Source organism: Glycine soja, chromosome 12, assembly GCF_004193775.1.
Source record: "Glycine soja cultivar W05 chromosome 12, ASM419377v2, whole genome shotgun sequence".
Taxonomy (NCBI): Eukaryota; Viridiplantae; Streptophyta; class Magnoliopsida; order Fabales; family Fabaceae; genus Glycine; species Glycine soja.
In genome coordinates this window covers 4,517,382-4,534,960 of record NC_041013.1, presented here as the reverse complement: position 1 = coordinate 4,534,960, position 17,579 = coordinate 4,517,382, and the positions used below count along the sequence as shown (strand labels likewise).

General features: G+C 34.7%; 1 protein-coding gene across 2 annotated transcripts; it reads right to left on the bottom strand.

Annotated features, from left to right (window-relative positions):
• Positions 1–364: 364 nt before the first annotated feature.
• LOC114380082 (ATP-dependent zinc metalloprotease FTSH 10, mitochondrial-like) lies at positions 365–14,693 on the bottom strand. 2 transcript variants are annotated; one of them, XM_028339007.1, is made up of 8 exons: positions 13,775–14,693; positions 13,452–13,674; positions 12,897–13,015; positions 11,784–12,233; positions 10,821–11,585; positions 9,716–9,943; positions 8,984–9,459; positions 365–508 (listed from the first exon to the last, which is right to left on the bottom strand). In XM_028339007.1, exons 1-8 carry the CDS (start codon positions 13,823–13,825, stop codon positions 505–507), a joined length of 2,316 nt encoding a protein of 771 aa, XP_028194808.1. In that variant the 5' UTR covers positions 13,826–14,693; the 3' UTR covers positions 365–504. The 2 variants fall into 2 exon arrangements, with proteins under 2 accessions (XP_028194808.1, XP_028194807.1); XM_028339006.1 differs by lacking the exon at positions 365–508 and having other exon boundaries at positions 8,747–9,459; positions 13,775–14,692.
• Between the last annotated feature and the right edge of the window lie 2,886 nt (positions 14,694–17,579).

Here is a 17,579-nt window from a genome sequence, read left to right as displayed (position 1 = left end):
CTATTTGTAAAATATCATTTTATTTTGACTTTAATTATTTCTTAACATTAAAAACAAAAATAATTAACAAAATCTATATCGAAAAATCTAGTTTGTCATCTCTATTACGGTCTTATCTTCCAATCACATTTTTCACATAACAAAATTTTCCCCATAACTATCTCAAACCCACCAAAAAAACTTAAACATTTGCTTTTATCTTTATTTATGAATTAGAATTATTTAATTTATGAATTAATACCAAGGGAATTTAGGAACATCAAGGTGTATGTTGCTTATTAAAGAATGTTCTTAAACGCACCTGTGTTCTAACATGGTTAAAGCGATCCAAGATATTCATAGATATGAAAATAAAGTTTATTGGGTTCATGTGCCGAGAGAGTTTAATTAGGTTACAGACCTTTTAGTTAAATATGGGATGTAAATGTACACTTAATATCATGTTTTTGATCTTGATCCAAATTTTATTATTTGTAATGCCTTAAAGGAAAATCTAGGATGTGTCTATGTGGGAAGAAGAATAAAGAACTATTCCATTCGAATAATTTAAAGAACGTAATCTAGTTTGCAAGTGAAACGATAAAAATGTTGGTGTTTTTGTTTTTGTCGTCGACGTTGGATAGAACAAAATCTGGTTTGAGGGCCAGGGCCTCCATAGAAGAAGAAGAATAAAGAACTATTCCATTCCTGATTCTGGCTTATTTACATGCTTATTTATGCTATTCCTCTACTAACAGAATTCCTATCTTTTTGTGCAAAAGGAATATTACAGAATCAAATTAGTTAGGCCATTCCTCAGGTGTGGGCTTGCACCCCTGATAACTAAATTGAAGTAAGAATAATTTAAAGAACGCAATCTAGTTTGCAAGTGAAACAATAAAAATGTTGGTGTTTTTGTTTTTGTCGTCGACGTTGGATAGAACAAAATCTGGTTTCGAGGACCAGGGCCTCCATAGAAGAAGAAAGAACTATTGCATTCCTGAATCTGGCTTATTTACATGCTTATTTATGCTATTCCTCTAATAACAGAATTCCTATCTTTTTGTGCAAAAGGAATATTACAGAATCAAATTAGTTAGGCTGGTCCCTGCTTTCTCAACAGCATCTCACTGCTAAATTCCCCTTCCTGCCCCTAAGCATAATCTCTGAGGTAACTCTCCTTCTGGGCTGCACCTTGCTTGCACCCCTGCACTCTGCTCTGTTTCTTCCCTATCATGTTGTTTTCTCAGAAAATTTCATGCCAAACAAGGTACAAGCCCACAGATTTTTCCTCCAAAAATGTTATCCACGAGGAAGAAGAAGAAGAAAAAAAAAACAATTGCTTTGTGCCAAATAAACTGAAATCTACTATCTACCGTCCATAAAAATGATCACAATTGTGTTCTTTTATGCATTTTCTGATAATAATTATTTTTATAGTATAAATTATAATATTATTTTTTCAGGTTTTGTATAGGTTAATTTTATCTAGCAGTAGGATAGGCGACAAATGTTAGATATTTATAATAAACAATCCATCCTTATTCAACTAATTAAAATAGACTTATTTGATATGTTTAAGTAATTTTTTTCGTAAATACGTATAAAAAATAAAATAAAATATCTCTATAACCTATTTAAAATTTATGAGAAAATTATTTTATTTTTTTATAAGTATTTATAGAGACTTTTATTGACACAGGCCATAATTATTAAACAAGAGTGTTTAAGAGTTATTGTTATTTTTCTCATTAAATTACATGATATCTATCAACAAGTTATTAGTTCATAGTATTAAACTTGGTCTCTTTGAGTAAGATTTTAAATTTGATCCTTATGAATGAAAAAACATGATTAAAAGGGAAGATTTCACCAAAGATGAATAACTAGATTCCTTAACAAACATTAATCATTAATAAAATTAATGAAGATTTCTTATCAATGAAATGCTAAAAAAATCACATAATTTCTCTTGCATTTAGTATCTATTTTTTATTTATTTCAAATATTATTAAATGGATATAATTTTAATTTAAATTTTAGATTTTGAATCTTAATTTACTATATCAATTTTAAAATACTTTTTTAAAAAATATTATTGTAATTCTAATCAATCTTAATTTTAATTCTAATTTTTTTTATTAATTGTGTAATATTATATCATTGAAAAAAGATAAATGAACACCGCAAATGCTATTAGACAAGTGTGTTGCCTAATTGGCGGTGTAGGGTTTAGTAGCCACCACCGTTCAAATATGATGAGCTCTGCTAGAGTTTGTGAAATAAGCGATAAAGGGTCAACTATTGAGGAAGACGATCTCCTCCACGGAAGTACCACGAAAACTAGGGAAGGTTCTGAGGTTTTTATGCCAGGAATATGTGCCCTTTACAAATAAACTTCTATGGAGTTGGATAGTAACGTGAATAAATAGATTGTGGAAGAAGTGCCTAAGGAAAAGGAGGGGGATGTGAATGAAACGATACATGGACCAGTGATACCGCTGTCTGATGTGGAACTGTTAAGGTGGTCGTCTCCATGGCTCAACACCTTAATTAGTGGTTAATGTCCTGGGAAGAAGAGTGAATTTTCACACATGCCAATAAGATTCTTGAATCGGAGGAGGCATTAAAAGCTTCTCTGGACGTGATGAATTTCCCAACTGATGATATCGGCTTGTTACAAGCCACAAAACCCCCTCAGGTTTAGACGAATATCACAGCTTGGAATTGTAGGGGTACAAATTCCTGAGGATTTCCTGGTCTTCTTAAAAATCTCTGCAGGCAATACGAATCATCCCGTATGTTCTTGGTTGAAACGGATGCTTCTAATGCAGTTGCTACTCGTATTATTCCAAAAACAAGTTTCAATGTAAGTTTTGTCAAGGGGTATTTGGTGCCTCTGAAAATCTGAGAATCGGAAAGTGGAAGTTCTTCGTAGTGATGATCAATATGTTCATTTACGTGAGGGATGGAAAAATCAACAATAATGGTTATTAACAGTGGTTTACGAAAGTCCCATGTTTCAAAAACACAAACTACTTTGGGAAGCCCTGTGTAACATTGTTGAGGAAGGCTTGGATGGTGATTGGAGATTTTAATATTGTCCTCAATGCTCATGACAGAATTGGTGGCTCTGAAAACCCTTCTTGGCGAGGTGCGCATGACTTTGGTGATATGATGCAGGTTTATGATCTAGTTGATGTTGATTTCAGGGACCAACATTTACATGGATGACAGGAAATTTGCTTCAGTGCCTCGATAAAGCCATTTTTAATATTGAGTGGCACCTTCAGTTTCCTAATGCCTTGCTCCTCCATCTCCCTTACTTTAAGTCTAACCATATAGGGCTTTGCTTGTTAAGCTGACAAAGTCTTATGTTCCAAATAAGAAAAGAAGGTCTTTCAAGTTCGTGGCGGAATGGATGACGTATAAGGACTTTAGTCATTTTCTTCAACAATTATGGAAACAAAATTTTGGTTGGAATGAAAGGATTCGTGAGTTTTGAGGTGCCTTATATGGTTAGAATGAAAATGTGTTTGGGGACATTTTTAAGTATAAGAAGAAACTTTTTAGAGATCTTTTTTGGGAAAAAATATAAATTATATTAAACCCAAAATGATACAATAATAAACAGGGCATACCCCGCAATTAAAGAAAATCAAAAGTCTCTCTAATACAAGAAGACCTATATCAAGATGCTAAAACAAATGCAACAGGTGCGCTTGTCTATACATAAGAAACTTAATTTTGCTAATAACCTCTATTACAGAAAATTGATAATCTTCAAAAAATCAGCTTGTTCCTAGACAGCCAAATGTAGTAGACTGTAATTGCTATAGCCCGACAACGTAATTTTCTTTGAACACCTGATGTGGATCTGCCCCTAATTAAAAAGTCAGTAATGCGTTGTAAAGAAGTGAAACGCCTGCGGAAAGGAGTCAAATCACGAATGTGAGCCCAAACTTGGAGAGATTTCCTGCAAGAAAAGAACAAATGAGCATTTGACTCAGCCTCATTTGAATATAAAGGGTAGAGGGAACCTTGTTCAAAAAAGCAACTTTGTCAAGAGTAAGCATCCGATTCCTTTTATCAAGCCACAAAATGAAAGACATCTTAGGGGAGATTGCTGGGTTCCATATAACAGAACACCAACTAACAGTAGGCTTGACACCTCTAATGTATTCATAGACTTTGTCAACAAGCAATTGTTCATTGGTGCTCCAAGATTGAATCCTCTTTTTGTCATCTTCCGTACTTAACTCTTTAGAGATAATAAAGTCCCTTATTTGAATGATTTTCTTTATCAAAACTAAATCTGGTGAAGAAGTATAGTAATTCCACACATCGCTCCCTCTGAAATAGTAATGGTGAATCCACCGAACCCATAGAGAATCTTTCTTACAATGAAAGTCCCCACAGGATATGAGAAAGAAGTGCAAGGTTCCAGTCCTAGAGGAACTCCTTTGGTTCCTAAGGTCTTGAACTAAATGGCTTTCCTTTGGTGTTCAAAATACACATTACTTTCATGGGGTCACTGCTATAAGGAGACATAAAAACACTTATGAAGTTATTCAAGATGCTAAAAACAACTGGGTAACGAACGGTGCAGACCTTGAAAGGTTAGTTTCTAGGTACTTCTCTATTCGTTGATGATTCTTCGGATTTTCTTACTTCTATGAAGCATTTTAGGCCTATTATCCTATGTAATGTATCTTAAAAGATATTTACAAAGGTTATAACTGCGAGGCTTAGGAGAGTGATGGAGGACCTGATTAGCTCTTGTCCGAGTGGCTTCATCCTACATCGTAGCACTAGAGATAACATTATCATTGGCCAAGAGGTTGTTTATTTTCCATGAAAAATAAAAAAAGGAAGCAAGGGTTCGATGACCATCAAAATAGATCCCGAAAAGGCCTATGATAGGCGAAAGTGGGATTTCATTGTTGAAACTCTAACTGACATTGGTTTCCCCAACAACTTCATTGATATGGTGAGATTTTGCATTTCCTCTTCCAAGATGCAAGTCATGTGGAATAGAAAAGCATTGGAGAGCTTTAAGCCATCTAGGGAAATCAGACAGAGTGACCAAATTTCTCCTTATTTATTTTTGTTATGCATTGAAAGATTGTTCCATTTAATTATTCTTTTTGTTGAGCATAGTGAATGACACTCAACTATCTAGAGTAGGTCCTAGACTGTCTTATCTTGCTTTTGCTGACAACCTGCTCTTCTTTTGCGGAGGCTTCCATAGATCAGGAAAACATTATTAAAGGTATCTTGATGTTTTTTGTGAGAGTTTTGGTTAGAAAGTGAGTTGTGAAAACACCAGAATTCTTTTTTCAAATAATGTTCATTGGCAGGTTCGAGATAGCATTGCTACTCAGTTGGGTTACCAAAGAACTGCTGATCTTGGCAATTACTTGGGAATTCCTATGCATCATCAAAGGATTTCCTCCAAGAGCTTCAGCTTTATCACGAAGAAGGTGGACCAGCGTCTGGGCAATTGGAAGGCTAAGAACCTCTCTCTTTCTGGGAGGGTCACCCTCACAAAGTTTGTGATTCAAGCTTTACCTACTTATGCCATGCAGTCCTATTGTATCTCAGCTTCCGTTTGTGACGAAATTGATAAGAGATGTTGCATTTTTATTTGGGAAGATTCAAATGACAGTAGGAAAGTTCACTGGATGAGTTGGAAAGCCATATGCTCCCCTAAGAAAAGTGGTGGTCTTGGTTTGCGATTGTTGAGTCATATGAACAAATCTCTCCTTATGAAGTCTACCTAGAACATGTGTACAAAACCAAATGATCTTTAGGTGCGGATTGTGAGAAGCAAATATAAATGAGGGAAGGATATTCTTCCTTAAATTGACCCAAAGAAAACTGGAACAAACTTCTGGCGGGGTATAGTTCATTGTTGGGAGAAGATTACTCATGATAATATTGCTCGAAAGATAGGCAATGGCCGATCGGTTCGTTTTTGGAAGGATGTTTGGGTCCTTCAAGAAGGGAAACTTATAGACCAAAGGTTGAATTTTGTAGTTCATAACGATGATATTCCTGTTTGTTTTTTCGTTAATGCGTCTGGCTAGTGGGATTTGAATCGACTTCGATGTCAAGTTCCCATGCATGTTGTTTCAAAAATCCAACAACACTATCCTCCAACTGGGTCAAGAAATGAGGATTCAGTGATCTGGGGTTCTTCCCAATATGAGAGTTTTTCGACTAAAGAAGTCTACAAGACTATCTCTAATCACATAAGAGTTGTCTTCTCAAATCTGTTCGGCGTTGGAGAGCGCTAGAGAAGATACACACTCACATGTAGAAGATTGTGCATGATATTTTACCTACCAATGCACTTCGACATCACCGTCATATGACTCAGGAAAGTCTCTGCCCTAGTGTAAGAAGATTGAAACTCTCACTCGTTGCTTTCGTGATTGTTATAGAGTGCGAAAGGTTTGGGATTCGCTTTGGAGTGGTAGAAAACCTCCTATTTTCTTCCATGGTGATATGAATACATGGATGACAGCTAATCCAAAAGGCAACTATGATAATAGAATTTCGAATTGGTCTCAATGCTTTGGTGTAACTCTGGATAGGATCTGGTAGAGGATAAATGATTATGTTTTCGGACAAAAGTGGACCTCAGAGGAAGGGATAATCAACAACGTTCAGACCATGATGCATGAATGCATGATCTAAGGAGGTTGAATGAGGAATTGGATTTTCTGCAATCTTCTATGATGGTGAATGTTCTAGCAAATCCTATTGGTCGCCGCCATGTCCAGGGGTCTCCAAAGTTAACTGTGATGGTGTTGTGTTTATCCATGAAGCAATTGCAACATGGATGGCTTCTTGCTCCATCCTTGAAGCAAAACTTTGGTCGATATTTTATGGAATGAGACTTGCTGAAGATTGTGGGGTTCAACAGATTATAATGGAATCAGACTCTGTGGAAGCAGTTAATCACCTTATGGAGCACTCATATGATAACCACCCGTTGTTCCATCTGGTGCAAGAAATCAAGAGATAGCAGTTTTGTTAATATTTATTTTGCTTATGTAATACGTGAGGCTATTACCTATGCTGATGTTTTCGCTAGACATGGTATTAACCTTAGGGTTGATTCTCTTCTTTTTCCTTATGTTCCAGACTTTGTTTGCCTCTGTCAAAGGTGACAACTTATGTATGCTTGTTCTAATTATCATTAATTGATTTGTGATTTGGGGGTGCTTGTCCGAGTCCATTCGGCGGAAAAAAATGCTATTGAACACCTAGTAAGAGAGAACAATAATAATAAAATATAAATATTATAAAATTTACGATATAATAATAAAATGCTATTTTAAACAATTTAATATTAAAAGTAAAATACATTAATTATAATAATAAAGACTTTTCTAAATGACTAATCAAACAATAATTTGTAAATTACGAAAAGGCCTCCAATGTAATAAACACATTAAATAATGTTGAAAATAAAATATGTTGATTACAATAACGAAAATTTTTCAATGAGTCATTAAACAATAACATTTAGATTAAAAAATCTTTAAAGAATATTTTATCTTATTTTAAATAATAAAGTACTATTTTTATTTTATTCTCTGCGCTTAATATTATTATTTAAATTGTTTAAAAATCATAAATATAATAAATGAATGCACATATTCAAAGAAAGAAAAAAAATGTTTGAATAAACCCTTTAATAAATTTTTATAAAAGAAAGAAAAAAATATGAAATAAATTTAAGCTTCTTCCATGAGTTAAAATTGACTTATAAAAATTTGTTTTAACTTCTCTAAAAGTTTACTTTAACTTTTTCTTTTGAAAAGTTGATTTAACTTGTACATAAGCTAATTTTAATTTATAAGATAGACTTAATTTATTTTACATTCTTAGTTTTTCTTTCTCTTATGTGTTTATTGAAATTTTCATCCATAAAAATAATTTATAATTAGTAATTAATAATATAAAAAACTTACACTAATAATATATGTCTCTATCTTACAAGAAATCAAGGATATGGTGATCACAAAAGGTCCAACCTAAAAATATATTAGTCGCAGTTATTTAACTAATACTTAACTATTGGGAGGTTTTCTTGGGAGAGATGTTCATCAAACGACCGATGAGATTTTGGAAGGCAGAAATTTTCTTTTAAATTCATGAGTTGACTCAATTTTTATTACGAAAATAATGTAAGAAATTTTTAAGTCATTATTAGACTAAAAACAATCATACGGAGTACGTGCTTTTTTAATCATATTGTTGACGATTACTTAATTGTAGCTAGTCTTAAAGAATTAGACCAAAATACAAAGTATAATTTTAATAAAAGCAATCAACAATTCCTAAAAAAAAAAAACCAATAATAGGATTATCACTTGCGTCATACAGTTGAAGATTACTTAACTGTAACGAAGAGAACAATACAAGAATAATGACCTTTTTTTATTTTTTAAACATAATATTAACGTTTCTACTTATTTAATTTGTTGTGATGGAATTTTTAAAGCGTGAGGTTTGGTATAACCACTAAATGTACTCGTTTTTGCAGTCACTGATGACGTGCCACTAGTCTTGTTGCAGCAAACTTAAAATTATTTATTTTGATACGGATAGAGTTTCATAATAAATTTTACAACAACAACAACAAAAAAGCTTTGATATTAAATTTGAAACCATGGTCGTCATTTCTTTTTACTTATTCCACTTCATTAAAATTAAAATGAATGAACTTTCATAAAATTAAGTAAACAAAAAATTAAAATAATACACACTTACAATCTTAAAAATCAATGTAACAGTAACTAGGCTCGAACAACTGAAAATAGTATTTGGATTGGCCGGTCTATGGCATATCCATATAAGAAAAATCAGAAACGAATAATTTTTATTCAGCAGTTACCATAAGCGTTTTGTTCATTCCTCTGTCAGCAAATTGAAAAAACAAGAAAGCTACGTCCAATAACAAACACAAATTAAATAACTAACTGTCTATGTGGGAACAACCTGGGGTTCTAAAGGTGAAGACCCGCCACCTTCCTCGGGCGTATCTATGGTGCTTTCCGCGCCCTTTTCCTCTTCCTCTATAAAACCCTGCTTAAATCTATCATAATTGGTGGGTTCAGTAGCCTTGAACGGCCGCTCGCCCAAAACTCGAAGCAAGTCGTCCTGGTGAAGTACTTCTTTTTCAAGCAGCAACTCTGCAATTTCAGTAACTTGCTCCTTGTGTTCCTCGATAAGCTGAATCGTATGTTTGTATGCTTTGTTCACCCATTCACGCACTTCCTTATCGATGATTGCAGCAGTTTTGCTGCTGTATGGTTTGGAAAACTCATATGAGCCCTCAGTTGGAGGGAAGGAGAGGAGGCCTACTTTGTCGCTAAAACCATAAACTGCTACTTGGGCATACGTCATCTTGGTCACTTTTTCCAAGTCATTTTGTGCTCCTGTTGAGATTCTCCCTATAAGAACCTGCAGTGACAAGGAAGGGAAACATCATTTTCATGCCTTTGAACTTTGGGAAGTATCAAACATTCAAACATCAGATAAGGAAAATCCATTAAACATAACAAAGCAGTAATAACATTTACAACTGAAAAATACAAGTGCACTGAGAGATATTGCATTCTTTCAACAGAAAGATCTAGCCATACAGCAAAGAATATAGAAGAAAAACAGGAGAGAGAAAGGTAAGCAAAAAAAAAAAAAAAGGAAATGTCAAAACTACCTGCTCAGCAGCCCGACCACCAAGTGCCATACAAGTGATATCAAAAAGCTGCTCCTTTGTCATGATAAGGTTCTCATTGGGAACATATTGGGCAAACCCAAGAGCAGCGGTGCCACGTGGAACAATAGTTACTTTCAACAAGGGCTCAACATGTTCCAAGAACCAACCTGAAACAGCATGGCCTGCTTCATGGTAGGCAACAGTCCGCCTTTGCAGCTTGCTTATTACCTGGTTAAGAAACATAGGTATTAGAGAAACTCTAACTAGTAGAGGAAAAGGTGGAGAGAGAGGGTTCCAAATCTCAGTTAGTTCAACATTTTCGAATGTGGCATATGGCTTCAACATCAGGAAGTCTTAACTTACAACAGCATCCTAAGATCAACTACTTCTGCACATTAGATACGAATGGACTAAAGCATACGGAGTATTACGGATGGTCCTTTCAGACATAAAAATGAAAGGTTGATATATGGAAGATTCAGCTTACATCAATCATATTGCTCACATTCATTAAAGCCAACTTTGGCTGGATAAGTTTTCTGTGAAATGTCTTATTTCAGGAGATAAGAACAGCTTTTTCACACCATATAGTGGGAAGGAAATCAGATCTTCACTATGAATTAAGAGAATCCCTAAGCATATTTAATTCACCTTTTCTGTCTAAAGTTCTAGAAATGTCATTTCATTAGTATGTTTATTAGATAAACAAACAAAATGTATAGGATTATATATGTAATTCAATAATTACATTAAAAAATATATTTAAAAAAACTGAACCCCTAAACTTGTTCTCCACGTTCCTTGTTTTCCTATTACATATATATCCACTGTAACTTTTGACTTGTGAGTAAAGGCAAACATTTTCATTCTGAAGTAGAAATTTATCAATAATGTGTAACTAATGTATTAAAAGTTAAAACAACTAAACTATATTTTATGCTAAAAGATTTGCTCTAACGATAATGACGGTAAGAAATGAGAAAAATGAAGGCTATAACTTCCAATGATATGCAGATTCTTATTTTATAAACTAAAAAACACCCAGCTCCACCCCTCCCATCTCACAAGCGTAACTAATAGTAATATAAAACTTAAAAAGGCATACCTTGTTCCTCTTTTCCAAACCACCAATGATCCTATCAATGGCCGCCTCAAAATGTTCCATGGTGACTTGTGTTCCTTCACCTCTTGCAGCAATCAGAGCAGCTTCATTGCAGACATTAGCAATGTCTGCTCCAGCAAATCCAGGTGTAAGGGCTGCAAGCCTTTGAGAATAATATGAAGGATCATGATCAAGTTTGATTTTCTTCAAGTAGATCATAAATATCTGGTCACGGCCTTTAATATCAGGTTTGTCAATTGTTATCTGGCGGTCAAATCGCCCAGGCCTAAGAAGAGCTTTGTCTAAGATTTCAGGCCTATTTGTTCCTGCCAACACAACAACTCCAGAAGTGGTTCCAAAACCATCCATCTCGACCAACAATTGATTTAAAGTACTTTCACGTTCATCATTTGCAGCAGAAAAACCACCCTGCCTTGCTCGACCAATTGCATCAATCTCATCAATAAATACTATACTAGGTGAACACTGCCTTGCTTCCTGAAACAAGTTTCTCATCCTAGATGGTCCAACACCAACAACCATTTCCACGAAATCAGAACCAGATACAGAAAGAAATGGCACACCAGACTCCCCTGCTGTAGCTTTTGCTAAAAGGGTTTTTCCTGTGCCTGGAGGACCGACCAAGAGAGCACCTTTTGGAATTTTCGCACCAAGCTCTTCATATTTCTTTGGGTTCTTGAGGAAGTGGACAAAGTCCATAATTTCTTGCTTTGCCTCATCACAGCCAGCAACATCTTTAAAATAGATCTGAACAAAATGAAACAAAAAAAGAAGATAAATATTGTCTCTTAAATGAACTTATTGTCAAGTTATTTACCAGCACTCCTGCCTGGAGGAAATAACTAAAACTGGAAAGATAATAATGGCAAATGGGGAACATGTTATTAAAACAAACACAAACATCAGCAGCCATCTCATTGATAGAAGAAAAAGAAATCTCCCAACCTTGTTTTCGGCATTTTTGTCTACTTTAGTAACTGGTGCTTTTCCTGTGTTGAATATTCCAGGGGCACCCTTGCCGTGAGCAGCATCAATTACACCTTTTATAAACCCTACCGCACACAAGAGAATTCCCAAAAGCAACAACATAATCCGTTCCAAGTACCCCAGTTCAACAGAATATGTGACAGGCACAAAATCATGAGAGTAAATTCCCAGAGCTTCTTGCGCTTCCTCTAGCTTCTCCTCAAAAGACTCAACACTTCCAATACTGAAATAATATTTATACTGGCCTCCAGATCCAATTGCAGGTTGGGTCCCTTGGGCTACTTCATTATCTGTTTGGTTGAGGGGAGTGTTCCTTACATATACTTTGGCAACTGATTTATTTGAGACAACAATATGGTCTACTAATCCTGGTTCCAAAAGCTTTTTTTTAAACTCCCGAAAGCTAATCTGCAAAGAATCAAATTCTGATTCATGTCAGAAAGATGATAACAATGAAATAAAAGAAACCATAAAACCAGACACAAATGAACAGGTATCTTGTTGCCAAAAGGTGCATGGTTTGCATTCACATCCTAATTATAGTGCAAAGACACCCTCTGAACAAATATGATCTAGAAAAAAATAAAGTATTTTTCAAAAACCAAGCTGTTTAAGACTTGCAACCAGATGTTAGAAAGCAATGGGGTATAAAAGCCTATCTTAAAAGATAATGGGGTATACACAAATTTTCAGTTGTAAAACCACTCAAGCAGTAACTTTGGGGAACGATAAATTTACTAACAAACATGAGTTATATTTTATCAATTAATATGAAAATCTTCAAAAAAGAGGGGGATAGGGTGTAGTGTAAATCACATAGACACACACACAGAGGGAAAACGAGAAGAAACGAAACCATAGAGCGATACCTAAGAAAGTACTAGACGAAGGTCTCAGCAAATATAGTAGTAGAATGTTCATTTCTCAAGTGTTTGAAACCATAGCATTCATCTTCATCATATAGAATGCAGATATTCATAATTTCATATATTGAGTTCTCAACCCAACTTCACCCACATAAGCAAATTAAAACAAAGACTAGCCCTGGCAATACAAAGTAGTTGTGCTTACCTGCTTCTGTTTAGGAGGACCAAACTTAAAGGATGTAAGAAATAGCCCCATCAACAATAATGGGGTGACTAGATATTTGACTTGCTTCATGAAAGCTTCCTGAAAATTTCCACTATCCTCTGTGTTAAAAGGAGAATCCAGTCATCAAAAGTTGTTAGTGGTACCCCTTTTGATAAACTGGAATGGAGGCATATGATTAATTCTTGAAAACAACCATACAGATCCACAAGTAAAGAATTGCAGCCCACTGAGAGAGAGAGAGTATTTTGGGGTTGGAACTTAAGTTTCAAAACCCAAAATGCCCCATCCACAGTAAAGTTGTAATTGAAGTTTGAACTCAACAGAAAATAAAACCTTGGATGTGGACAAGAAGAACTGATTACTACCAGATTCTCCATCTTCCCATCATAAAGGAAGTTCTGGTATTAAGTTAAATGCAATAAAAAATAGCTCAACACTAAAAAAAAAATCTAATCTAACAGAAGACAAGCAAACCAACTCAACAAGTTACAAAACAATAGAAAATCGTAGCAAGTAATGACTAATAAAACTCACTCTCCTTCTTTGGAGCTTTGCTGCAAAACAATCGGCGAATCCTAGGGTTTGCTGCAACAGATTTAAAATCAGGCAAATTGGAAACGAAGCCATTACTGCGAGCTCTGGCAGAAGACACGTAGCCCCTAACAAACCCTGATACCCCTTGGGCTCCTTCAGAACACGCATTCGTCCGTGGCGATCGGACATGGGTTCCCAATCTCCCATCACCGTGTAATAAATTCTATCACCCCAATTAAAAGTAGCATCAAAATTAGCCCCTTTAAGACCTCCTATGTAAGAAAATGAATTGAATTGAAGGGAAAAGAAAAATGAAAGCATACTCTAGCGCGAGACGAACTCGAAACGGAGCGTGCAATCCTTGAAAAAATCATGCTTTTCGAGGAAACAGAGAGCGTACGAAAACTGATAACTAAATTGAAGTAAAAATAATTTAAAGAAAGAAAGAAAAAAGAAGATAATCTAGTTCGCAAGTGAAACGATAAAAATGTTGGTGTTTTTGTTTTTGTCGTTGACGTTGGATAGAACAAAATCTGGTTTGAGGGCCAGGGCCTCCATAGAAGAAGGAGAAGAAGAAAGAACTATTCCATTCCTGATTCTGGCTTATTTACATGCTTATTTATGCTATTCCTCTACTAACAGAATTCCTATCTTTTTGTGCAAAAGGAATATTACAGAATCAAATTAGTTAGGCCATTCCTCAGGTGTGGGCTTGCACCCCTGATAACTAAATTGAAGTAAGAATAATTTAAAGAACGCAATCTAGTTTGCAAGTGAAACAATAAAAATGTTGGTGTTTTTGTTTTTGTCGTCGACGTTGGATAGAACAAAATCTGGTTTCGAGGACCAGGGCCTCCATAGAAGAAGAAAGAACTATTGCATTCCTGAATCTGGCTTATTTACATGCTTATTTATGCTATTCCTCTAATAACAGAATTCCTATCTTTTTGTGCAAAAGGAATATTACAGAATCAAATTAGTTAGGCTGGTCCCCTGCTCTCTCAACAGCATCTCACTGCTAAATTCCCCTTCCTGCCCCTAAGCATAATCTCTGAGGTAACTCTCCTTTTGGGCTGCACCTTGCTTGCACCCCTGCTCTCTGCTCTGTTTCTTCCCTATCATGTTGTTTTCTCAAAAAATTTCATGCCAAACAAGGTACAAGCCCACAGATTTTTCCTCCAAAAATGTTATCCACGAGGAAGAAGAAAAACAAACAATTGCTTTGTGCCAAATAAACTGAAATCTACTATCTACCGTCCATAAAAATGATCACAATTGTGTTCTTTTATGCATTTTCTGATAATAATTATTTTTATAGTATAAATTATAATATTATTTTTTCAAGTTTTGTATAGGTAAATTTTATCTAGCAGTAGGATAGGCGACAAATGTTAGATATTTATAATAAATAATCCATCCTTATTCAACTAATTAAAATAGACTTATTTGATATGTTTAAGTAATTTTTTTCGTAAATACGTATAAAAAATAAAATAAAATATCTCTATAACCTATTTAAAATTTATGAGAAAATTATTTTATTTTTTTATAAGTATTTATAGATACTTTTATTGACACAGGCCATAATTATTAAACAAGAGTGTTTAAGAGTTATTGTTATTTTTTTCATTAAATTACATGATATCTACCAACAAGTTATTAGTCCATAGTATTAAACTTGATCTCTTTGAGTAAGATTTTAAATTTGATCTTTATGAATGAAAAAACATGATTAAAAGGGAAAATTTCACCAAAGATGAATAACTAGATTCCTTAACAGACATTAATCATTAATAAAATTAATGAAGATTTCTTATCAATGACATGCTAAAAAAATCACATAATTTCTCTTGCATTTAGTATCTATTTTTTTATAGTATTTTTTATTTCTTTCAAATATTATTAAATGGATATAATTTCAATTTAAATTTTAGATTTTGAATCTTAATTTACTATATCAATTTTAAAATACTTTTTTAAAAAATATTATTGTAATTCTAATCAATCTTAATTTTAATTCTAATTTTTTTTATTAATTGTGTAATATTATATTATTGAAAAAAGATAAATGAACACCGCAAATGCTATTAGACAAGTGTGTTGCCTAATTGGCGGTGTAGGGTTTAGTAGCCACCACCGTTCAAATATGATGAGCTCTGCTAGAGTTTGTGAAATAAGCGATAAAGGGTCAACTATTGAGGAAGACGATCTCCTCCACGGAAGTACCACGAAAACTAGGGAAGGTTCTGAGGTTTTTATGCCAGGAATATGTGCCCTTTACAAATAAACTTCTATGGAGTTGGATAGTAACGTGAATAAATAGATTGTGGAAGAAGTGCCTAAGGAAAAGGAGGGGGATGTGAATGAAACGATACATGGACCAGTGATACCGCTGTCTGATGTGGAACTGTTAAGGTGGTCGTCTCCATGGCTCAACACCTTAATTAGTGGTTAATGTCCTGGGAAGAAGAGTGAATTTTCACACATGCCAATAAGATTCTTGAATCGGAGGAGGCATTAAAAGCTTCTCTGGACGCGATGAATTTCCCAACTGATGATATCGTCTTGTTACAAGCCACAAAACCCCCTCAGGTTTAGACGAATATCACAGCTTGGAATTGTAGGGGTACAAATTCCTGAGGATTTCCTGGTCTTCTTAAAAATCTCTGCTGGCAATACGAATCATCCCGTATGTTCTTGGTTGAAACGGATGCTTCTAATGCAGTTGTTACTCGTATTATTCCAAAAACAAGTTTCAATGTAAGTTTTGTCAAGGGGTATTTGGTGCCTCTGAAAATCTGAGAATCGGAAAGTGGAAGTTCTTCGTAGTGATGATCAATATGTTCATTTACGTGAGGGATGGAAAAATCAACAATAATGGTTATTAACAGTGGTTTACGAAAGTCCCATGTTTCAAAAACACAAACTACTTTGGGAAGCCCTGTGTAACATTGTTGAGGAAGGCTTGGATGGTGATTGGAGATTTTAATATTGTCCTCAATGCTCATGACAGAATTGGTGGCTCTGAAAACCCTTCTTGGCCAGGTGCGCATGACTTTCGTGATATGATGCAGGTTTATGATTTAGTTGATGTTGATTTCAGGGACCAACATTTACATGGATGACAGGAAATTTGCTTCAGCGCCTCGATAAAGTCATTTTTAATATATAGTGCTTTGCTTGTTAAGCTGACAAAGTCTTATGTTCCAAATAAGAAAAGAAGGTCTTTCAAGTTCATGGCGGAATGGATGACGTATAAGGACTTTAGTCATTTTCTTCAACAATTATGGAAACAAAATTTTGGTTGGAATGAAAGGATTCGTGAGTTTTGAGGTGCCTTATATGGTTAGAATGAAAATGTGTTTGGGGACATTTTTAAGTATAAGAAGAAACTTCTTAGAGATCTTTTTTGGGAAAAAATGTAAATTATATTAAACCCAAAATGATACAATAATAAACGGGACATACTCCGCAGTTAAAGAAAATCAAAAGTCTCTCTAATACAAGAAAACTTATACCAAGATGCTAAAACAAATGCAACAGGTGCGCTTGCCTATACATAAGAAACTTAATCTCTCTAATAACATCTATTACAGAAAATTGATAATCTTCAAAAATCGGCTTGTTCCTAGACAGTCAAATGTAGTAGACTGTAATTGCTATAGCCAGACACGTAATTTTCCTTGAACACCTGATGTGGATCTGCCCCTAATTAAAGAGTCAGTAATGCGCTGTAAAGAAGTGAAACGCCTGCGGAAACGAGCCAAATCACGAATGTGAGCCCAAACTTGGAGAAATAAATTTCCTACAAGAAAAGAACAAATGAGCATTTGACTCAGGCTCATTTTGAGCATAAAGGGCAGAGGGAACCCTTGTTCAAAAAAGCAACTTTGTCAAGAGTAAGCAGCCGATTCCTTTTAGCAAGCCACAAAATGAAAGACATCTTTTGGGGGATTGCTGGGTTCCATATAACAGAACACCAACTAACAGTAGGCTTGACACCTCTAATGTATTCATAGACTTTGCCAACAAGCAATTGTTCATTAGTGCTCCAAGATTGAATCCTTTTTTTGTCTTTTTCCGTACTTAACTCTTTAGAGATAATAAAGTCCCTTATTTTAATGATTT

Excerpts from the sequence above, each read along its gene's own strand:
- LOC114380082 (XM_028339007.1), bottom strand. The coding sequence starts at position 13,825 with ATGATTTTTTCAAGGATTGCACGCTCCGTTTCGAGTTCGTCTCGCGCT. Across the intron at positions 12,234-12,896 it reads GTCCTCCTAAACAGAAGCAG|ATTAGCTTTCGGGAGTTTAA; the intron begins GTAAGCACAACT and ends GATTCTTTGCAG. Across the intron at positions 9,460-9,715 it reads GTGGTCGGGCTGCTGAGCAG|GTTCTTATAGGGAGAATCTC; the intron begins GTAGTTTTGACA and ends TTGTCACTGCAG.